Here is a 24,425-nt window from a genome sequence, read left to right on the forward strand (position 1 = left end):
GTAGATCGAATGAATGGAAAGCCTGAGAAGTCTCACAAGAGGAAAAAGGGGAGGCGAGAAATGAGAGAGAAGGAGTCAGGAGCACACCGGACCCTGAGCCTGCCCAGTAAGTCCCCACACCGTTCCTGCCCAGGGTGCAGGGGCCAGCGAGGAGGGCTCCTGCGCTCCCCGAAGCTTTCCTAGTGAGCCTCCCTGAAACCGCCAGGGGGCGCTGCGCGGCGGCCGGCGGGCCGGGGGCGGAGCCGCTTTAAATCGCGGCGCCCAGCAGGTTGGCGTCTCAGTCCCGAGCCGGGAGCCGCGCAGCTTTTCGCGTCCCAACTCCAGCGCCGACCCGGACCGGACCCAGCGCTGACCCTGACCCACAGTTTCGCCAGGGGCAGCACCAGGAGCAAGGCTCCCCGCAATCACTTTCTCTGCGCGGCTCCATCACCCCAGGGAGTCCCAGGTGCGCACCTGCCAGCTCCGCCTTCTGCACCTGCCACCGGCGAGCCGGCGCGGGCACCGGAGCGAGCCATGGCCAACGCGGGGCTGCAGCTGTTAGGCTTCATCCTGGCCTTCCTGGGCTGGATCGGCTCCATCGTCAGCACGGCACTGCCCCAATGGAAGATTTACTCCTACGCCGGCGACAACATCGTGACTGCCCAGGCCATCTACGAGGGGCTGTGGATGTCCTGCGTGTCACAGAGCACCGGGCAGATACAGTGCAAAGTCTTCGACTCCTTGCTGAATCTGAACAGTGAGTGCCTTCCCCACCCCCACGGCCGTGAACCTGAGACCCCAGGCCCCCAGGGGCTCCTTTTTTGGGTAGAGGCTACCAGTTGATTCCGTGATGTAATTACATGATGAAACTTAAGTTGATCAGGTCTTCTGTTCATGTGCTTTGTGGTGAGGAAGCAAAAGAACTGTGGTTTGGGAAAAGAGACGCCCTGGGCTCAGCTCTGATTTTCCCTCGAACTCCCTGGGTGACACTTTTCTCCTGTAGGTGTGTTTTTATCTTAAATTCCCTTGAGAGTGAAGTGGAGATTGAGTGGGTGAAGGCCAACCTCCAACTTCAGATCGAAGGCCTTTCCTGGACATTGTAAGATTCAGTGTAAATTGAAGAATGGTTGGGTTTGGGCAAGAAAACCCTGTGCTTTAAAAAGTTCAGAGGCTGGTAGTTTTTCCAGATTCTACAATTACTAGACAATCCCAAAGTTTTAGATGAATTGTGAGGGTTTTAAAATCTATCTTTACTATGAGTTTTCATAGTAAAAGTCACATTCCTATATGGACTGTCCCAACCTAGTGTGTACTACCCACACTTGAGCTTGAAGACTCTGATCCTTTTGAGTTTTGAGATCCACTAAGTGTGGGGAGGCTCCATCGCATTCTCTTCCTTGACTCGGGGTTCGCATTCAAGCTGGACTCTGCAGAGGAGGCAGATTGTCATGTTATTTTGGAAAGTGTAGCTGGTGGCAGGTGGAAAAGGGTGACAAGAAGGAAGAGTTCTAAATAAGCTCCCATCATAACAGGGAGGGAAGAGTGAGGGCATAGAGAAAATGTGGCAGAGGAGACGCAGTTGAGGAAGGCAGAACTCAGCCGGGGAGGAAGGTAGTGAGAGACACAGTAGGTCTTCTCTGAGCTTCCGTCTTCCTCAAAGGAATGTCTGTGTAACGCACGTCCGTTCTTCTGTCAAGTGGGAGAGGGTTATGCAGAGAGAACTATTTCGAGAGATGTATTTCTAAGGATGATGGGGAGAAGGATGATAGAATGGGCTTTTTACTTTTATTTTTCTAGGTAAAAGCTTTTGAGTGCCTTTTCAGAAATGCATTAAATTGCCACTTACCTAGGTCATAACAATTCATGGCTGGAGTACCTTCCTTGAGGTACTCCACTAGTTGTCCTGCACCTGTGTGCCTCGTATGCCCTTGGACTAACTTGAAGAAAAGTTTCCTCTGTCTTTACCTGGACAAATGAGCCTGCCCGTCAGCCCCCTTTGTGTTCTGAGGGTAAACCTCGCTGTCATCATGCAAACTTACTTCTGTTGACCTGCCCACCTGCTGTGTGTGGTTTTGTCAGAAACCATACAGTTTAGAGTTATTAAATCTGTTCTGAATCTGTTCAAACAGCTTGAGCACCTGGTCCGTCATTGTGCATGGTGGTTTTGAGTGTTCTCGTTTCAACTTTTCAAAGTTCCCATATTGTTAGGATCCCTTTATACCAAATATAAGAAGTATATTAAGTACGCTCCCTTATGTAATCATTGAATCTCCCCATGAAAAGACGAATGCGTGTAAGGAAATGATGTCAGGCATTTTGCATGTCATGCTAAGGACTTGGCAGATGGAGAAGGTTTTAAGGGCAATTCTAGAGAGCTCTCTGATTCTTCTGATCAAAACAGTTCATTCTCAACACATTTAACTAGGTTTCCTTTTACTTCCTTAAGCCACCAAATAGAATCCATGACCAAATTGATCCATGTTGTAAATACTCCAACAGGTAGGTCATTGCTGTACCTGATAAAGTGTCAAAATGTTTTACTTCCATTTATTCCCTGCTAATATAGCAGTTGCGGTTTTTTGAAGCTATTGTGGAAGAACTAAATACACTCCCCTGCACATTTTAGAGATTGCTTCCTGATGATTTAAGTCCAGATCAGATTCCTCTTTTTGTTTTGGTCAAAACCAGGGTTTATCCAAAGTGGAGGTGAGGCCTTTCTCTCAAAACTGATTCCCAGAAGAGGGAGCCTTGACTCACAGGTACTTTCCCAAGCTGCCAATGACTGACCAGATGCCTCTGAATGAAGCCTAGTGAACCTGTCTCTGTTTCTCTGCCTGAGCTGTGGTCCTCACCCTCACCTAATGTAGAGACCTGGGGTAGTGGTGATTCATTGGCTGGATTGGATACAGTTTTGTAACATCTAGAAGAGAATGATTATCTTATACGTAAGTAGTGTCCCTTGTAAAGGGTTGCATTCCAGGAAGTGCTTTTAGCTTATAGCTTAACTAGAAGTTTCCTGAAATTGTACCTTGTTCTCTTTGCCAGTAGAGCCCACTTGGCATCTTAGGGTGGAGACAGAGAAATTTATCAAGGTTTGTAACAACAGACATGTTAAAAGCCCTTGATCCCCTGCTCTAGCTAGTGTCAGCTATAAAAAGCATGTGGCATTCATAAAATATCTAAAGGAATATAGGGTATTGAAACCAGTATAGGAAATGGGATACAACGGGGCTTTTTTTTTTTTTTTATGTGGTTCTTGCAAAGTAGTTTATTAAAATGTAACTGAGAAACTTCCTGGGGCGGGGAGGTGGGGGGGGAATGTTACACTGTGTATTGTGGTTTTACTATGGCCAAAACCATTTCAGTTCCATCCCAGGTATGAGATGCTTATTGACAAGATGACTCCTGCAGCTGAGAATTGGCATATACAATGAGGAGTGCCAGATACAGCTGCAGTAGACTTTTCCTGATTAAACTGTACATCTTGCCTTGTGTTGATCCAGTTCTCAAGCTTTTGGCAAGCTTGTGTCTATTTTATGTAGTTAGTTCATTGTTTCTTCTTGCTTGATTTTAGTGGCGAGAATGGTCCAAAGGATTGGGCTGTCCAAGTAGGCTGCAGTGTGGGAGGTGTGCAAGTAAAGAAGTAAGCATTTTGTAGGAATGTTGTAGGGAAAATCCAAGCACCAGACAAATGGAAGGTTAGGCTAGACTCTCCTAAGTCTCATGTAACTTTGGGATTCTGTAATTTGTTTATAAGCTCCTCTAGCCTGTTCCACTTGCTTTGCATGAACCCACATGTGTGTAGGTGTGCTTAATGAGTATGGGTTGTCAGTGAGGTTTCCCAGCACTCTCCCCATGATGTCAGGCTCAATCAAAGAGACGAAATCACTGACTTGGATTTTAAGTCTTTAAAGCATAGGCAGAGAGGAAGGTACTCACATTTCCCCAGTCTACATAATTCATGCTGCAACCAAGGGGTGTTCAAGGGGCCACTGGTGTTCGACTCTGTTTCATGAATTAGTTTTGACTCTTGGAATGATGAAAGTAAAAAAAAAAAAATTAAAAATCTAAGCTTGAAATCAGAAGTTCTCAATGCTTACCCTAGTTTTGTGCTAAGTAGCTATGTATATTATGGTAAGCCACTCCATCTCTCTGGGCTGTAGTTTTCCCACTTATAAAATAGGGCAGAGCGAGGGGGATGGGGAGATGAATCCATGATTCATTCATCAACTCAACAAATGTAAGCCAGGCCCTATTCTTGCTCCCAGGGATACAGCTGAAATGATTTAGAAGGTGCCAGTGTTGATTCCTGCCTGTGCCAACATTCTTTGTTACTGACTGCCATGATTGAAGGCAAAGAAGCAAGTGCATAGTTTAGGTTTCCCTGATGGGAGCGATGGGTAAGTGGTAATATGGAAGCTTACATTCAATCATGAGGCAATTTCTCTAAGAAACAAACAAAAAAGATAGCGAGACTACTCAGGACATCCTGAGAAGTGCTAAGTCCTGACTCCTCCCAGACCACTTCAGTGACTGTGGCAGTGTTCTGAGGTCATACGCAGTGGCCACCAGCTTAGGCGTCAATAAAATGGAAATCATAACAATGAGAACTCTTGAGAAACTTTGAACTTGAGTAAAAGTGAAAAAGCCATGGGAGTATATAGTTCTGTGAGTCTGTGATGAGCTCATTTAATTGCAGGGAAGAGAGCGTTTTTGTTTCAGTCACCCAATGGTTGGTTCATTTACTTGCCTAACACTTATTAAGCAACTACTCATGCAAAGGGGGACCACGTGAGGGTGTGGAATTAATGAAAATCGATTTTGTTTTATATATACTGTGTAAGGTAGTGATATAGCAATATGGCCAGTAAATAGCATACACAATTATACAATGCCAGGTATCTACAGGAGACTTTGCTGCTTGTATAGTAAGACTTAAAAAAAAAAAAAAAAAAAAAAAGAAACCTTTAGAAAACAAAATGGACATACTTGTCTATACTTGTCTTTCTACACTCATGTTGATTAACCCAACTGTAGTCGATCAGTAACTTCTCACTCATTTCTTGTCTTGTAAGTAGAGGTCTTTGTAAGTACTTTTTCAAATTATACTTTCGGGTCGAAAGTGGTGAGAACCCCTTAGGGGGTCTTTAATCTCAAGATTATCGGTCTAGGTAAGTGTAATTAAAAGACTGCCTCCTCTATTTACTGCTGAATAATGATGAGAAACAATAGTGTAACTTTCTGAATGTTTGCTAACCATTTTCCCCACAGACAACTTTAGTCAGTGATAAGAATATTTTAGAGGTGTCTCTAAACTTAAAGGGCCAGGAAAGGAACAGATTGCTTCCAGAGTTGATCCAATTAGGCCAGCTCAGAGTTAATAGTTCAAGGCTATACTGTATCTATCTGGTCTAAAATGCTGTTTTGTGGCTCTCAAAGATTTCTCAACTTCTTTATCCTTCTCATCATTATTCTACTAGGAAAAAAAAAAAAGAAAGAAAGAATGAGCTCAGAAGCTCATTCAATGCAGAATTCTAAAATTTTGAAAGCTAAAAAAATAAAGAAGTTAAGCACAAAATATGATTTGTTCCCTCCTTGTATAAGTTTCTGGCTTTTAATGATTGAAACTAAGTCTAGCTTTATATAGGAAATTTTTACTCTACCCAGGCTCACTAGGGAGGCGTTGCTCATGAGTATATCAAAGACTAAGCTAAACACCAGAGCATTTTCTCTATTGTATTAGTGCAAATTTGAAAAAATAAAAACATGCTCTAATTTGAATTCGTTGAACACAGGTTGAATAACCCATGTAGCTTGCCAGGTACTGTTTGTAGTGTTTTGGATGGAACAAATATCTGCCCCAAGACCTCAAGGAGCTCACAATTACATATTTTAGACCTCTGACTTAAAAGGCTTCCATAAGACCTTAATTTGAAGGATTCATCTGGTTCCAGTTTAAAATTGTGCAATTTAGATTCTATCTCCACATAAAATTCTCATAACTTGTAACACAACACTTGCTCACTTTGACTTTGTAATCCATTGTTATATACGCCTAACTAGTGAGTTTTCATGTTGTTATGATTCTCAGCCTTTTTTTTAACAACCCCCCCCACCCCACACGTATCAATATAGTTAAGAATTCATCCAAATGTCTCCAACGAAGCAAGATGAGATTTTGTGTTTGATGTGCATCCAGTATTGTAACATAGAAATTGTGCAAGTCAGTGGATGCCGAGACATAAATGAAAAGAGAGAAGGAGAAAAATACTGCTTTGCAAAATAACACTATTGCTTTATCAGATCTTTAAAAATGAAACATGATCTCTGTTCCATTCAGCTTATATGATTCCCAAGCAATTTTTTTCTATTTTTGCCATTATTTTTTGTGCATTGTACAAATAATTCATTATTCTGTGAAGAAATAAAACAGAGGAGGTTTGTAATGAACAGAAGAAAATGTTTCCTCCCCCTTAGAAGCTTTGTGAAATAAGGGGAAAGAATAAAATGGGTATGGCATGAACCAACTGTGCTTTCCCGGAGGACTTGAAGGGGGAAAACTTAGAGATGAAAACTGTGAATATTCGATCATTCCAGGTGAGTACAGATGGAGACGTGGGGTAGTTTATCTATGTGTGCTCCCTGTCTGGGTGGTTTTATACAAGTGTGACTCATGAGACTGAGGCACAGTAGACTTCCCGTGAAGAATACCTTGTGATTCAAGTGCTCAGACCTGCTGGGCTGGTGGCCTGGTGTTTTTACATGAAGTGCAGATCAGGATGATTATTACAGTCTCTGAGTCAGGTTGGGGGCCCTACAAGACAAACAAAGTGGAAAACTTGGAGAGACATCATAGTTTAACAATAAAAGTGGTTAATAAAGGTTGGAAAACTGTTTATGAGAGAAAAAGGCAGAAGAGGCTGAGAGATGTGGAAGGCTGCATGTAATTTAAGGGTCGTCATGGTAAGAATATTTGCTAACTGTGCTCTCTATATTGAAGGTAAAAATCCTGCCACCCCTTCTTTTAGCCCCTACAATGACTTCTGATTACACTTAGAATAAACACCAAACCCCGTACTCCAGATTGCAAAGCCCTGCATGATCTATGCCTTCTGACCACCATGCTAAACCCACCTCATTTTATTTGTCACATTCTGTCATCCTCCAGTAGAATGACCCCCTGTCCCCATTTGCCCAGGATTCAGGTCCTTCTCAGGAGCTAGGACTTGTAGTTTTAACACCAAGACAGTAGGGTGCCTGAGTAGGCTCAGTAGGCTAAGTGTCCAACTCTTGATTTTGGCTCAGGTCGTGATCTCACAGTTCGTGGGTTCGAGGCCCCACATCAGGCTCTGCGCTGGCAGCATGGAGCCTGCTTGGGATTCTCTCTCTCTCTCTCTCTCTCTCTCTCTCTCTCTCTCTCTCTCTCTCTCAAAATAAATAAATAAACTTGGAAAAAAAAAAAAAAGACAGTGCCAGGCAAACAGACAGGAGTCATCTATCCTCCTGGCATATGGATTATCTTTGTGAGTTTCAGTATTTCCTCTTCCGGTATTCTTTTGCTCTCAGTGGCATTTGGAACCAAATCTGAAATTTGTGTTATGTATAAGAACTTAGTTATTTTGCTTTTCATTTCCCTATTGCATAATGATTGTCCTTGCAAAAACTGTTGGGAAATGAGAAGGAAGGACACACTGTAACAGTGGATTCCTTGGTACTTTCCTCCTCTTACCTCAGGATTGTTTGTGATTCCAAGGAAGAAGGTTTACATTAATCTTGTAAGCAGCTTCAGTTCCTGGGAAATGCATAGGGAACATGTGTTTTCATTCAGCAGTTCTTATACTACCCTGGAATCTTAAGCGAAGTGTGTGGGTAGGGTACACATGTGCCCACACATGCTTATAAGGACGTGGATATGTAAGCGGGGAAGGTGTTTCCATTTTGGCATGTAATTAAATCATGGGGCGCCTGTGTGGCTCAGTCGGTTGAGCATCTGACTTCAGCTCAGATTATGATCTCGTGGTTCACAAGTTTGAGCCCCGCCTCAGGCTCTGTACTGACAGCTTGGAACCTGGGACCTGCTTCAGATTCTGTGTCTCCCTCTCTCTGCCCCTCCCCTGCTCCTACTCTCTCTCTGTCTCTCTCTGTCTCTCTCAAATAAATAAATAAACATTAAAATTTTTTAATCAAATAAAAATTTATCTTGGCTTCCAAAATATCTGTCAGATACAGTAAAATAAAATACCTTTGATTCTTGTGATTTTATCAGAGATTGGATGTAAATATTAAAACATTAAAATTGAATGATGTTTTAGAAATCTTTAGAGTTAACTGCGACTGGGAATGTAAGTTTTGAACATAATAAGACTGAGCTTAAGTATCGGTCTGATAATGAGATACAAAACCTTTCCATCATGTCAGCCACTTTTGCAGACCATCAAGAAGTAAGGTGTTCCAACTTCTTGGCTAGAGATATGGTCATTCACACTTTCCATAATAGAAGCATGGTCCCAAAGAATAATAAGCAGCTTACCCAAGATGGCACAGTATGTTACAATGTAAATAATATTTATATCTGCAAAAATAATTGTCACATGTTAACACTGTCAATAAGATAAAGATCTTTATCTGAAGGAGGAAAAAAATCTACAATTAATCAAAGTCATTTCCCCATAAGTGAGTGAAAAAGTTGAAGGGGAGAAACTTTTATTTTCAACCTGTGCCTTCATTCCACAGTGATGGTATCATGGTTTTTACTCTTTAGGTAACATACTGGTATAACCTCCCAAAGCCGACTGTATCTATATGATCATGATTTAGTACGCCAAGGACAATAACAGGATATGAGAAAATTAGTGGAATCTTGAGAAATGCTACATTAAATTATTGTCTGCTATTTTACAACCTGACAGTTTAATTGTTTTGGACACTGGTGATACCTCTGAAAATATAAAACTACTATGTTCCAAACTAACATCTCAAAGTTTATTTGGTTTTGTTCTAAGAAAATGCCATTGATATCCCCCACCCCCAGCCCAATCACTGGAGATACAAATGTTACTTATCCAGCCATGATAATCTTTGAGAAATTCGTTACTCGTCTTCTAAATTCACCTGTTTTTTTCTGAAGCTTGATGACTGGAGTATAAAGCCATTGACTATTACCAAAGTATATTGTAAGCCATGTTAATTATAAATGGTTTAACATTAAGGATAATACATAGGATTGTTATTTCAGAATTAAAATACTCTGCTAGTGAGGATTAGAGATGTATTAGTTCTGCTAAACCTATTCAACCAGGTCATTAATTATTTTTCTAGAGAATTTGAAGTTCATATTGAAAACATAAAATGTGAGAGCTGGAGGACTTCTTACTCATCATCCAGCCAGGCGTTTCTTTTTCTGGAGAGGAAACTTTGTTGGTTACCTGCAGAAACATTGCTGGAACTGGGCTGTCCTGACTCCTAGTTCATTGTTATCTCTTCCCTACAACATTGGAATATACTTGGCCTTCATTCATTCTCCTCTTGTTGGCCTAGGCGTCCTTTTTCCATGTTGTAAAATGTTTCCTTCCAGGCACTTTGCAAGCAACCCGCGCTTTGATGGTGATTGGCATCCTTCTGGGACTTATAGCCATCTTTGTGGCCACTGTTGGCATGAAGTGTATGAAGTGCATGGAGGACGATGAGGTGCAGAAGATGCGGATGGCTGTCATTGGGGGTGTGACATTTCTCATTGCAGGTAAGAGTGGCCCCGTCCCCCCGCCCCCCATGTCTCTGGCACAGTTGAAGACCTCGGTTTCGGTTTCCTGAGAGTTTATTGGATTGGTTGCACTTAAACTGATTTATTTAAGCTCCTTTCAGATCTTGAAGGATGTATTTCGGTTCCTTTAAAATCTTGAAGACACAGAAACCTTGAGTCGACTTTCACTCTCTCAAATAGGATCCAAATGAAAATTTGAGATCTGTGCTCTATGGCGGCGGAGGTGGGGGGGGGGGCGGGCAGGTCTGTTCATTGAGGTCCCAGGTGCCGGCTGTTTTGCTACAACCTGTCTTCCAGGTGAAGAGAGGTATTTTCTATTTGGCAAACACTAAGGAACAATTCTATATGATTCAGAAATTTTCTGTAGTGTCTCCACAGACACTATGTAGCAGAGATGGGGAGTAATGACAGAGAGAGTACGTGAAGATTGCGTGAATTGTAAAGGTCTGTGAGCAATGGATGGGATTGAGGTTTTTTGGAGAAAAATGAGGACAACATTCCAGGCAGACAGATGTGATTCCAGAATAAATAGGATGTACTATAGAGAAGTGAAGAGAAAGGCCAAATGGAGTAGAGGTGGAACGTTGGAATGGCAGGAAATTAGGTTGGATGAGATAAGAAAGAGAGAGCCTTGATAAAGTAATGAAGTTTTGTTTTCCATAGACAACATACATGTATTTGTTGCTTCATTCAAGTGTTGATTGATGTGTTACATGTGTGACCTTTGAGAAAATGAGTACCAGAAGAAGATGTGGACAGTTCCATTATAAAATTCTATAATGAGGGGTGCCTGGGTGGCTCAGTCCATTAATTGTCCAACTTCAGCTCAGGTCATGATCTCACAGTTTGTGAGTTCAAGCCTCACGTCAGGCTCTGTGCTGACAGCTCAGAGCCTGGAGCCTGCTTTGGACTCTGTGTCTCCCTCTCTCTGCTCCTCCCCAGCTCATACTCTGTCTCTCTCTCTCTCTCTCTCAAAAATAAACATTAAAAAAAACTTTTAAGCCTATAATAAGAATTATATTAAATAAGATTGTTTATATGTATGTATACACATATATACACATATGTATATATGTGTGTATATAAAATAATAGACTACTATATAAATTATAAACAGTGTATATACCTTATATAGTATATGTAGTAGTCTATTATAGTTTTTTAAAATGACGCTAGTGATATAATCTATCATTAGGAAGAGCTAGAATTAGACTTTCTTTTCTCATTTTCTCTTTGACAAAAGACTTTGTAGGGCCTTTAGCCCAGCATCATATGTGGATTTTACCAATAGTGAAGGAAGAGTGTCTGTGGCTTTACTAAAGATTTGGCTAAAGGGATCAGTCTTTGAATTTATTCAAATTAGCTCCTGTCAGAAAAAGGACGGATGGCATTTTATTCCCAACAGTTTGGTCCCAAAGGCTATGAATAAACTGCATAGTGCCCCTTCTTCGCTTACCTTCTTATAACTTCTGTAAGTGCAACACCCCTGCTTCTGTTTTACGGTAGTGAGGGTAGCAGGTTCCGGAGCCTTGTCATCGGTAGCCTTTGTCTTGGTAGCCAAAAGCAATAGTGTTTTCTGTCAAGTATTAGAGACAATTAGATTGGGCCAATTTTGGCAGGGAGTAGGGAGGGGAAAGGGAAGGAGGGAGTAGCATGGACATATTTAATCTGTTTATAGTGATAGTTTTATAGAATTACTGTAAAAAGAAGCTACTTAATCTCTTTGGATAAGAAATACTGAGATATTTTATACTTCTTATAAATGATAGGAGTAATTATGTTGAGTAAGTAGTTTCCCTGGTATTACTGAAATAGGAAGTGTGTGAGAAATTGAGGGCATGCTACGTAAATCGATCTAGCATATGGCATCTCACCAGTTCTCAAGGCAATATCTGGCATGTCTGGCCAGTGGGGCAGTAGGATTTGGTCCATACTGAGACAGGTCCTGCTCTTCCCTGCTATCTAGTTGTTTACTTTCCTTTTGGTCCTGTAGAAATGTAAATTTCGAATTTGGGTCAAGAAAAATGGAGAAGGGTTTTCATCTCTTTTGCAAGTGACTGTCTATACTAAAACGGACATTGGTTTTATCAAAAAGTTTAGTACACTAATGTGTAACAATATCTTTGAAGGAGATCTTAGCTGACACCAAGCTGTTGAGTTATTTCCCAAGGAAGTGTTATTTGTACCTGTGACCTTGGACTGTAAGTGAATAAGATGATATGAAGAGGGTAAACCATGCCCAACTTCAACTTAATATTTTTGCCTCTCTTAACAGAATACTTGGAATAAATCATGTCTGAATCTCCAGGCTCCCTCAGTTAAACTTGTCTAAATTAAAATTGACTAAATTAAAAATGTCAGCACTATTGATGAGGTTCAATTCTTGTAAAATGCTTATAAATGTAATGGGTGTATATTTTATGTTCATTGTTCCACAATGATTAACAGTCTTTTGTTTTGAATTTCTGTAGGTCTGGCTGTTTTAGTTGCCACAGCATGGTATGGCAATAGAATTGTTCAAGAATTTTATGATCCCATGACCCCGGTCAATGCCAGGTAATGCTATTCATGCATAAAATAGTTTGTTCTCTGAGAAAATACCCTTTTTATGTTCTGCAAAGTCCAACTAGTGCTGTAACTTCCCAGATTTGCTGGGAGGTTTATGAAATTTTAGTCAAACTTGAAAATAATCTAAAAGGCCTCTAACTGATGTTAAAATGAGTTTTAACAGCCTATATTGATGACAAAATTCGCTTAAAAGTAGAACATTTCCAAGCTTTATACTTTTCAAGTATATACTGGACCTTTATTTCTTGTTTATTCTTTTAATATCAATAAAGATGTTAACATATTTAACATTTGCTTTTTGAAGTATATCCCAATACTTACCGCACTTGATTGATTGATTATTTGTAAGTTAACACACTGTTTATGATTGGTTGAAAAAATAGTAATACTGTAGAGGTTAATGAATAGTACTTCAATCCCAACAGTTTAATTTTATTTAAGAAAAAAAATATATAACTTATTTATGAAAAAAATAAGTTGAGATACTACTTTGAAATTTTCTGTTCCATAACAGCTATAAAATTGGCTTTGCTAAGGTCATTTTTCTTAAAATTGCAAGTTGTAGAAATAACAGAGCTGAGTCTTAGGTCTCATGTAACAACACTCTTTGATCAGCGACAAGGCTCTTTGTCTCGCTGTGTTCACATCATTAAGGCCTAATAACTGCATTCAAAGTCAGGATGTTAAGGTATAATTATTGTTTGTTTAGAGCTAGGATGAATGGATGAAGAATCACAGTGATTGGAGAGATAAGGTGTGCTTCTCTTCTTGTAATCACCCACATCTAGGAGAACACATACTGCGGTGATCATGATCCTGTTGGAGCCCATCCCCTAAGACTTACAATATAGGGACGGAAATTGCAGTCTCAATAGGCTAAAATTGTATCAGTAATGCATGTGAAAGCACTTCATAAATTGCTTGGCACTGTATACTTGTTATTTACATGGTGTTCCATGATCCTGAAAACCATCCACTGAGGCAGACGAGATTATCCTGCTTTAAGAGAAGCAGAAACTTAAGGCTGGGATGTGAAGGTACTTACTAGCCAAAACTGCAACAGTGGAGAATCCAGGCCTCATCACTCTAGATCCATCCCTCCTCTACTCTGTGGTCCACCATCATTCACAGATCCTCTCCTCAGGAGTCTGGCTTCATACATCCACCTGAATCAGCTAATCTGAATGGTCTGTGGATTGTTCAGAAGTCTTTTTTTTTTTTTTTTTTTTTTTAAGAAAACCATACATTTCTGACTTCAGCGTATGTAGGTATCTAGGATCAACTATTGAAATTTTAATAGTCTCCATCGCTCTCTAGCAGTTTCTTTACAGGATACGGTTGCTACTTGGCAAGAGCATAATTGTTCAGTTTTAGCCTGAGAATCATGGTCCAAGTCATAAACATGCTTTACAGGTCTCCTACATGTGGTAAAGTCTTTGGAAATATTTGTGTGATTAACCTGGTGTTGCATGCCATATTGCCTGAGCTACTATTGCAAAGTGTCTACAACTGTAATGTAAACATTCTTATATGTATGTATTCATAAACCTTAGAGTACCTCCCCCAAGGGATCATGGGGGATTTGTTTTTAATTGGAAAAATATTAAATGGATATGATACTGATTTCCATCCTTAATTATAAAAATTTTCAATGGTTCATTGATTAAACAAATGCATTGTCTTTTCTTTTTAGGTATGAATTCGGTCAGGCTCTCTTCACTGGCTGGGCTGCTGCTTCTCTCTGCCTTCTGGGAGGTGCCCTACTTTGCTGTTCCTGTCCCCGGAAAACAACATCTTACCCAACGCCACGGCCTTATCCAAAACCTGCACCTTCCAGTGGGAAAGACTACGTGTGACACAGAAGCAAAAGGAGACAGCACTATCGAAAGAAGTAGAAAATGGACATTGTAATACTGTCATTGACCTTAGACTTTTGACTATTGTAGTCTGAACTGTGGTATTACCAAACCAAACCAAACAAAACCAAAAAAAAAAAAAAAAAACGAAAACAAAAAACCCGATATTTAAAAAAAAAAATACCCGTTGCTAAAAATGGCTCAGTCTTATTTTATCTCCTTTCCTTCAATACAGGAGGGAAGCCTTTTCCATTTATATTACTGCTTCCCACTGAGTAATCACCTCAAATGTGGGGAGGGGGCGCTCCATAAATATATATAGATATGTATATATACATGTTTTTCTATAAAAAGTTCGATAACAAAAGCTCTTATCATTATATTGGTACCATTATACTTAAAGTATATCTAAAAAAAGAAAAATATATTTAATTCTATATTGATTGAAAAAAGCAGTTTATTTGGTATATTTCTATTCTTCTGTATGGACACATATATAATAGGTCAAATATCATTTTCTCTCTTTCATGAGTTATTAGTGTCTTTGACAGAAGCCCTAATCTATTTTATCAAGTATGACTTTTTTCACTTCTTCACATGTGCCCTTTTCATGTGCTTCTTTTATATTATTTTTATTATAGTCTTACACTATGTGCTTTGTCATCAGTCATTTTTCATGTCTTTATTGTTTTTTTTCATTAGGCTGAGCTTAATATTGAATCTGATAACACATTTTATATGCCTACAATTTAATGCCTAGAGTCAGTAAGAATCTCTTACAAATCAGAACGTTAGGAGAATATCTTTCTGTATGACCAGATGATATATTCCTGTTGACCTTCCCACACGATTTCTGTACTCTGCCTTACAACACTCTTGTTTGCTTTGAAAATATTTGTCTGATTGAGTTGCTGTGTGCTACTTTCCCAGGTGTTGTAACACAATTTTATTGATTGAGTTTTTAAGCTACTTATTCACAGTTGTATATCCCCCCCAAACTATCTTTTTCTCCCCGCACCCCCTCAACCATATTGTTTTCTCATATGTAATTATCATATAGTTTACTTCTGGGGCGCCTGGGTGGCGCAGTCGGTTAAGCGTCCGACTTCAGCCAGGTCACGATCTCGCGGTCCGTGAGTTCGAGCCCCGCGTCAGGCTCTGGGCTGATGGCTCGGAGCCTGGAACCTGTTTCCGATTCTGTGTCTCCCTCTCTCTCTGCCCCTCCCCCGTTCATGCTCTGTCTCTCTCTGTCCCAAAAATAAATAAAAAACGTTGAAAAACATATAGTTTACTTCTTTCTAGAAAAAAATGTCTCACATGTCTGAATGAAGTGCTAAACTTCCTGTAGTGATAAGCTGATGACGAATATTCCCTCTCTAGCTGTAAGCGAGTCACTTAATCTTTCTCCTTTTTTCCCATCTGTCAAATTGAGATAATGATACTTAACCAGCTGGTAGAGGCAGTGTGAGTATCAATTAGTTGATATTATTCTCATGCTTTGAACATGAACTATGCCTAAGTAGTGTTTTTATTTGCTCAATTGGCTGTTAAGAAGTCACTGAACCCAACCTCTACAATGCCTTTACATCGCCCAGCACCTTCCTTTCTCTATTGGTCCATTTCCTTTCTATCAGCTGTGTATGCCATGCTATTGGTTCCCTGTTCCATTTTAACAATTGCTCTTCGTGTTCCTGTCTGAGAAATTACTACTTCACTTGAGCAAGATGATGTAATGGAAGGGTGTTGGCTTTGGTGTCTGGAGACCTGATCTGAATCTTGGTGCTATCAATTACTACGTGAGTTTGGGCAAGGCACTTTGCTGCCCTAGATTTATTGCCTCATCTGTAAAAAGGGGATTGTGACTCCTGACCTGCCTACCTCACAGGGCTGTTGTGGGGATCCAGTAATATGGGATACATGTAAATATGGTTTGATAAGGTAAAAAGAAAAATACTCTATGAAAAAAGAATTAAGGATTTGAGTGCATAGGTTTTGGGTTGCTTTTCAAATCACTGAAAAGAGAGAAATTTTAAGAAATGGCTTTCTTGCCTTAATCTCTCACATGATGGGACACTAAAGTGGAATTCAGCTTACTAAATGGAAAAGATTCTGAGGAAGTCTTAGTTTCTTCAGTTAGTATGGCCTGATGCTTTTTGTGGCTAAGCTCTTCTTTCAGTAATGCAGACCTGACTTAGCACAAGTTTGCAGATGTAATGGGTAAAACAGGAGTGTAAGCATTAGCAAAGGCAAAATATGGAAGATGTTTTGAATTATAGTAACTGGCCAGCATATACAAGGTGTTGCTATTAGCTGGCAGCTAGCACTACTTGAATAGGTAGTTTGGAAATGGTAATTCATGGTGAAACCACATGGGGAAGTTATCCAAAGGGCTGCATCATATGAGGATATGAACCAGAAAATTTTAGTGTGTCTTCCAAATCTAAAACTCTATGTTCTTAGAAGGTATAAATCAAAGAGACTTTCTACTTACATACGTCCTAATGATGTCTGAGTGTAAATGTATGTGGCTACTGGTTGCTAAACTCTACAGAGAAATTGATAGTCTAAAATGGCCAACAGAATTGGTACACCAGAATTTATCCAATTCTGCTATTTTTGTACTCCTCTTCTGTGCCTGGAAACAGACAAATAGATATTTTGGAGTTTTGTAATGGGAATTTGTATAAAGCATTACTCTTTTTCAATAAACTGTGTTTTTTTAATAAAAAATAGCTTGTTTTTCTAATTTCAAGATCGTCATGGTTGGAAGAAATTATGGTTGAGGATAGGATCTGACTCACTGTACGTTCCTGGGAAAGTGCTATTGTGCCTCTGGGCCATCTATCAAGTAGTTGAGTAACTCTACCCACTGTAATGGCCTATTTCTCTCAAACTGAGTTTCTACCTCATCAAGGCTGGTGATAGAAGAGAATTCCAAGAGAAGGTGCTTTATTTTCCTCATCCACAAATAGGGGACATGCTACAAAAGATGACTAAATGGTAAAATAGCCATTGTACAGTATTGTGCAAGCGTAAGGTGGTTGTGTTCCTCAGAAGGTGGAAGAGTGACAGACGGTAGGCTAGAAATTCATTATCGTTTTTGTGATGATTATTATCAAAACTACCTCTGAGGAAAGCAAGTGATGAAACACATTCACTAATTACCTGAAAATATCAATAATTGATAAAGCCTTAATTGCAACCCCTCCCTGGGCAATTTTCATATTAAAGATATAGGCTTGTAAACAAATGATTGCAGCTCTGTGTGGAATTTCAGACATCAACAGGATGGGTGAGAGACTAAGGCTGTCAGTCAGTTTGATCTCAACTAATTGAGCAGATGCAACAGAATCCCAACTCTTTCTGTAGAATTTAAATTTCTGTGGGTAGGGTCCAGGCCCATGCAGTTTGAGAGGAGATAAAATGCGTACGTGCTCCTGACAAGAACTCTGAAGTAAATCATACCGAGTAGACACCCACTTCTGTGTGAGCTCATCCTTGTTGGATGCCATTTTTCTGCAAACCATGCCATTTCCCCTATGTTTTAGCACTTCCTATGTAGATGTGTGTCCGGTTCAGGGAAAACTCCATGCCATTTTTATATTCCCCATTTGTAAACCTGTTGCTAATATCCTAATAAAATCCAGTAGTGGATACTTTCCCTTCTCTCTGCATGTGGCAGAAGTGTAAGATTTCTGCAGTACCCTCCTCTCCCAGCCTAGACATATTCCATGTGTCCCCAGCCTGCCCTAAAATCTCTACAGTTAGCTGGTACCATGGAAACTGACAGAAGTTAGCGTAGATTCTAGGGTTATGGGAAATAGCTTGTTGAGTCCAAAAATAATCAAAAACATTCTCAATGTTCTGAACTTCTGCAAACCTCATGGCATTTTGTATACTAGACTTCCATTGACAGGTTTTTCCAATATGGCCAGTATTGGCAATTGAACTTGAGATATAAATTTACTCAACTAATACTTACTGAACACCAATGATAAGTCCAGTGTCAGTGAATGCAGACAAGGCTAAGTGATGTAGGGTACCAACAGACCCTGTCCTGGTGGTATCTCATCATGATTTTGATTTGTATTTTCCTAATGATGAGTGATGTTGAGTATTTCTTCATGTGTCAGCCATCTGAATGTCTTATTTGGAAAAATGTCTATTCCTGTCTTCTGCTCATTTCTTAATTTGGTTGTTTGTTTTTTGGCTGTTGAGTTTGATAAATTCTTTATGACTTTGGATACGAACGCTTTATCAGATAAGTCATTTGTAAATATCTTCTCCCATTCTGAAGACTGCCTTTTAGTTCTGTTGATTGTTTCCTTTGCTGTACAGAAGCTTTTTATCTTGATGAAGTCCCAATAGTTCATGTTTGCTTTTGTTTCCTTTGCCTTCAGCGATGTGTCTAGTAAGTAGCTCTGGTAAAGGTCAAAGAGGTTGCTGCCTGTGTTCTCCTCTAGGATATTGATGGTTTCCTATCTCATATTTAGGTCTTTCATCCATTTTGAATTTATTTTTGTATATGGTGTAAGGAAGTGGTACAGTTTCATTCTTCTGCATGTTGCTGTCCAGTTCTCCCATTACCATTTGTTGAAGAGACTGTCTTTTTTTCCATTGGATATTCTTTCCTGCTTTGCCAAAGATGAGGTGACCATATAGTTGTGGGTCCATTTCTGGGTTTTCTATTGTGTTCCATTGATCTATGTGCCCGTTTTTTGTGAAAAATAAGTCAACCAGAGAAAGACAAATATCTTATGATTTCACTCATATATGGAATTTAAGAAACAAAGTAGATGAACATATAGAAAAGGGCAGGGGAAAAGAAGAAAGGGAAACAAATCACAGGAGACTCTTAATGATAGAGAAAAACTTGAGGGATGATGAGGGGATGTCGGAGATGGGCTAGATGGATGATGTATATCAGGGAGGGTGCTTGTTGTGACGAGCACTGGGTGTTGAGTGTGGTTGATTAATTGCTGAATTCTGTTCCTATAATCAATATTGCACTGCATGTTAACTAAGTAACATTAATAAAATAAGATAAAATAAAATAAAATAAAATAAAGAAAAAAAGACCCTATCCAGATAATGAGCAGGGTGAACAATTATTACGTGGGAAGAGAACTAAACTTGGAATCTAGCACTGGTTCCACCATTGATCAGCCACAGTGAGCTATGGAGAGCTCCATCGATTTTTTTTTTTTAATCTGTAAAATGAGGAGCTTGGCCCCATGCAATCAATGGTTCTTATCCATAACAAAATCAGATTCACCTATGGTTTTGAAATGTCCCATTTTTAGGGTCTTACCCCAGATCAGGGGAATCAGAACCTCTGAGAGGAAGTCCCAGGTAGTAGCTTTCCAGGAGACTCCAATGCATGAACTGGGTTGTAAACTGGACAATGTCATCCTTCAGCAATAATGCTCAAAATCTTTTTCTGGCTAAACACACACCCAACTACTTCATAGATTACATTGTTGTCTAATTACCCTTTCTCTAATATTGTGGTTTTATTTTCCAGTTTTAGGGTTTTTGTTGTTGGTGGTGTGTGTTTGTTTGCTGAGGGGAGAGAAGGAGTTAAAGGGAGGCAGTTTTAAGAGGTTTTTCTCATATTTCTTTAGAAAAATAACTTCTTTTCTTGTCATTTTCTATTATTTTTAAGTAACCCTCCAAAATAGCCATTAATGCAAAAGAAATTATTTATTAAAGAACAGCCTTCTACTTAAAAATAACATTCTCTCAAGAGGATAAATGATTATAAAACAGAGCCTGAGTTATTTTCCTTTGCTACAGGAAATTTTCAGAAAGTCCTTAGCTAATCATAATTTTACTTCATTTGTTTTTAATTGATTAATTATTTTATTTCAGTTTTTTCATCATCTCTATGACTTTTTGTCTTGATTCTCTTTCCCCACAAAAAGAAAAAGTAAACATACACACACACACACACACACACACATAATTTGGAAAAGGTAAATTTTGAAAACTGGACAAGTATTTCTTAACTAAGTTGACCTGAATTAAAGTCCTTTATTCTCCCAAAATGGATGTTTTTCTTTTAATCTAGCACAAAAATGAATTCCATATGGGTTAAGGACTTGAATATGAAAACAAAAACTTAAAAAATTTCAGAAGAAAAAAAATTGAACAGATTCTTTACCATTAATTACAGAATTTTTTTATTAAATAAAACACAAATGGAAACCATTTTTTATTTTTTTTTATTTTTTAATATATGAAATTTACTGTCAAATTGGTTTCCATACAACACCCAGTGCTCATCCCAAAAGGTGCCCTCCTCAATACCCATCACCCACCCTGCCCTCCCTCCCACCCCCCATCAACCCTCAGTTTGTTCTCAGTTTTTAACAGTCTCTAATGCTTTGGCTCTCTCCCACTCTAACCTCTTTTTTTTTTTTTTTTTTTCCCTCCCCTCCCCCATGGGTTTCTGTTATGTTTCTCAGGATCCACATAAGAGTGAAACCATATGGTATCTGTCTTTCTCTGTATGGCTTATTTCACTTAGCATCACACTCTCCAGTTCCATCCATGTTGCTACAAAAGGCCATATTTCATTTTTTCTCATTGCCACGTAGTATTCCATTGTGTATATAAACCACAATTTCTTTATCCATTCATCAGTTGATGGACATTTAGGCTCTTTCCATAATTTGGCTATTGTTGAGAGTGCCGCTATAAACATTGGGGTACAGGTGCCCCTATGCATCAGTACTCCTGTATCCCTTGGATAAATTCCTAGCAGTGCTATTGCTGGGTCATAGGGTAGGTCTATTTTTAATTTTCTGAGGAACCTCCACACTGCTTTCCAGAGCGGCTGCACCAATTTGCATTCCCACCAACAGTGCAAGAGGGTTCCTGTTTCTCCACATCCTCTCCAGCATCTATAGTCTCCTGATTTCTTCCTTTTGGCCACTCTGACTGGCGTGAGGTGGTATCTGAGTGTGGTTTTGATTTGTATTTCCCTGATAAGGAGCGACGTTGAACATCTTTTCATGTGCCTGTTGGCCATCCGGATGTCTTCTTTAGAGAAGTGTCTATTCATGTTTTCTGCCCATTTCTTCACTGGGTTATTTGTTTTTCGGGTGTGGAGTTTGATGAGCTCTTTATAGATTTTGGATACTAGCCCTTTGTCCGATGTGTCATTTGCAAATATCTTTTCCCATTCCGTTGGTTGCCTTTTAGTTTTGTTGGTTGTTTCCTTTGCTGTGCAGAAGCTTTTTATCTTCATAAGGTCCCAGTAATTCACTTTTGCTTTTAATTCCCTTGCCTTTGGGGATGTGCCGAGTAAGAGATTGCTACGGCTGAGGTCAGAGAGGTCTTTTCCTGCTTTCTCCTCTAAGGTTTTGATGGTTTCCTGTCTCACATTCAGGTCCTTTATCCATTTTGAGTTTATTTTTGTGAATGGTGTGAGAAAGTGGTCTAGTTTCAACCTTCTGCATGTTGCTGTCCAGTTCTCCCAGCACCATTTGTTAAAGAGACTGTCTTTTTTCCATTGGATGTTCTTTCCTGCTTTGTCAAAGATGAGTTGGCCATACGTTTGTGGGTCTAGTTCTGGGGTTTCTATTCTATTCCATTGGTCTATGTGTCTGTTTTTATGCCAATACCATGCTGTCTTGATGATGACAGCTTTGTAGTAGAGGCTAAAGTCTGGGATTGTGATGCCTCCTGCTTTGGTCTTCTTCTTCAAAATTACTTTGGCTATTCGGGGCCTTTTGTGGTTCCATATGAATTTTAGGATTGCTTGTTCTAGTTTCGAGAAGAATGCTGGTGCAATTTTGATTGGGATTGCATTGAATGTGTAGATAGCTTTGGGTAGTATTGACATTTTGACAATATTTATTCTTCCAATCCATGAGCAGGGAATGTCTTTCCATTTCTTTATATCTTCTTCAATTACCTGCATAAGCTTTCTATAGTTTTCAGCATACAGATCTTTTACATCTTTGGTTAGATTTATTCCTAGGTATTTTATGCTTCTTGGTGCAATTGTGAATGGGATCAGTTTCTTCATTTGTCTTTCTGTTGCTTCATTGTTAGTGTATAAGAATGCAACTGATTTCTGCACATTGATTTTGTATCCTGCAACTTTGCTGAATTCATGTATCAGTTCTAGCAGACTTTTGGTGGAGTCTATCGGATTTTCCATGTATAATATCATGTCATCTGCAAAAAGCGAAAGCTTGACTTCATCTTTGCCAATTTTGATGCCTTTGATTTCCTTTTGTTGTCTGATTGCTGATGCTAGAACTTCCAGCACTATATTAAACAGCAGCGGTGACAGTGGGCATCCCTGTCGTGTTCCTGATCTCAGGGAAAAAGCTCTCAGTTTTTCCCCGTTGAGGATGATGTTAGCTGTGGGCTTTTCATAAATGGCCTTTATGATCTTTAAGTATGTTCCTTCTATCCCGACTTTCTCAAGGGTTTTTATTAAGAAAGGGTGCTGGATTTTGTCAAAGGCCTTTTCTGCATCGATTGACAGGATCATATGGTTCTTCTCTTTTTTTTTGTTAATGTGATGTATCACGTTGATCGATTTGCGAATGTTGAACCAGCCCTGCATCCCAGGAATGAATCCCACTTGATCATGGTGAATAATTCTTTTTATATGCTGTTGAATTCGATTTGCTAGTATCTTATTAAGAATTTTTGCATCCATATTCATCAGGGATATTGGCCTGTAGTTCTCTTTTTTTACTGGGTCTCTGTCTGGTTTAGGAATCAAAGTAATACTGGCTTCATAGAATGAGTCTGGAAGTTTTCCTTCCCTTTCTATTTCTTGGAATAGCTTGAGAAGGATAGGTATTATCTCTGCTTTAAATGTCTGGTAGAACTCCCCTGGGAAGCCATCTGGTCCTGGACTCTTATTTGTTGGGAGATTTTTGATAACCGATTCAATTTCTTCCCTGGTTATGGGTCTGTTCAAGCTTTCTATTTCCTCCTGATTGAGTTTTGGAAGAGTGTGGGTGTTTAGAAATTTGTCCATTTCTTCCAGGTTGTCCAATTTGCTGGCATATAATTTTTCATAGTATTCCCTGATAATTGTTTGTATCTCTGAGGGATTGGTTGTAATCATTCCATTTTCATTCATGATTTTATCTATTTGGGTCATCTCCCTTTTCTTTTTGAGAAGCCTGGCTAGAGGTTTGTCAATTTTGTTTATTTTTTCAAAAAACCAACTCTTGGTTTCGTTGATCTGCTCTACAGTTTTTTTAGATTCTGTATTGTTTATTTCTGCTCTGATCTTTATTATTTCTCTTCTTCTGCTGGGTTTAGGCTGCCTTTGCTGTTCTGCTTCTATTTCCTTTAGGTGTGCTGTTAGATTTTGTATTTGGGATTTTTCTTGTTTCTTGAGATAGGCCTGGATTGCAATGTATTTTCCTCTCAGGACTGCCTTCGCTGCATCCCAAAGCGTTTGGATTGTTGTATTTTCATTTTCGTTTGTTTCCATATATGTTTTAATTTCTTCTCTAATTGCCTGGTTGACCCACTCATTCGTTAGTAGGGTGTTCTTTAACCTCCATGCTTTTGGAGGTTTTCCAGACTTTTTCCTGTGGTTGATTTGAAGCTTCATAGCATTGTGGTCTGAAAGTATGCATGGTATAATTTCAATTCTTGTAAACTTATGAAGGGCTGTTTTGTGACCCAGTATATGATCTATCTTGGAGAATGTTCCATGTGCACTCGAGAAGAAAGTATATTCTGTTGCTTTGGGATGCAGAGTTCTAAATATATCTGTCAAGTCCATCTGATCCAATGTATCATTCAGGGCCCTTGTTTCTTTATTGACTGTGTGTCTAGATGATCTATCCATTTCTGTAAGTGGGGTGTTAAAGTCCCCTGCAATGACCACATTCTTATCAATAAGGTTGCTTATGTTTATGAGTAATTGTTTTATATATCTGGGGGCTCGGGTATTTGGCGCATAGACATTTATAATAGTTAGCTCTTCCTGGTGGATAGACCCTGTGATTATTATATAATGCCCTTCTTCATCTCTTGTTACAGCCTTTAATTTAAAGTCTAGTTTGTCTGATATAAGTATGGCTACTCCAGCTTTCTTTTGGCTTCCAGGAGCATGATAAATAGTTCTCCATCCCCTCACTCTCAATCTAAAGGTGTCCTCAGATCTAAAATGAGTCTCTTGTAGACAGCAAATAGATGGGTCTTGTTTTTTTATCCATTCTGATACCCTATGTCTTTTAGTTGGCGCATTTAATCCATTTACATTCAGTGTTATT

The 24,425-nt window shown here is 39.4% G+C and overlaps 1 protein-coding gene across 1 annotated transcript; it reads left to right on the forward strand.

Moving 5' to 3' along the window:
• Positions 1-266: 266 nt before the first annotated feature.
• CLDN1 (claudin 1) lies at positions 267-15,226 on the forward strand. Its single transcript, XM_019463506.2, has 4 exons — positions 267-736; positions 9,554-9,718; positions 12,211-12,295; positions 14,001-15,226. Exons 1-4 carry the CDS (start codon positions 514-516, stop codon positions 14,161-14,163), a joined length of 636 nt encoding a protein of 211 aa, XP_019319051.1. The 5' UTR covers positions 267-513; the 3' UTR covers positions 14,164-15,226.
• The last annotated feature ends 9,199 nt before the right edge of the window (positions 15,227-24,425 follow it).

Source organism: Panthera pardus, unplaced genomic scaffold, assembly GCF_024362965.1.
Source record: "Panthera pardus isolate Hobbes unplaced genomic scaffold, ASM2436296v1 HiC_scaffold_16, whole genome shotgun sequence".
NCBI lineage: Eukaryota > Metazoa > Chordata > Mammalia > Carnivora > Felidae > Panthera > Panthera pardus.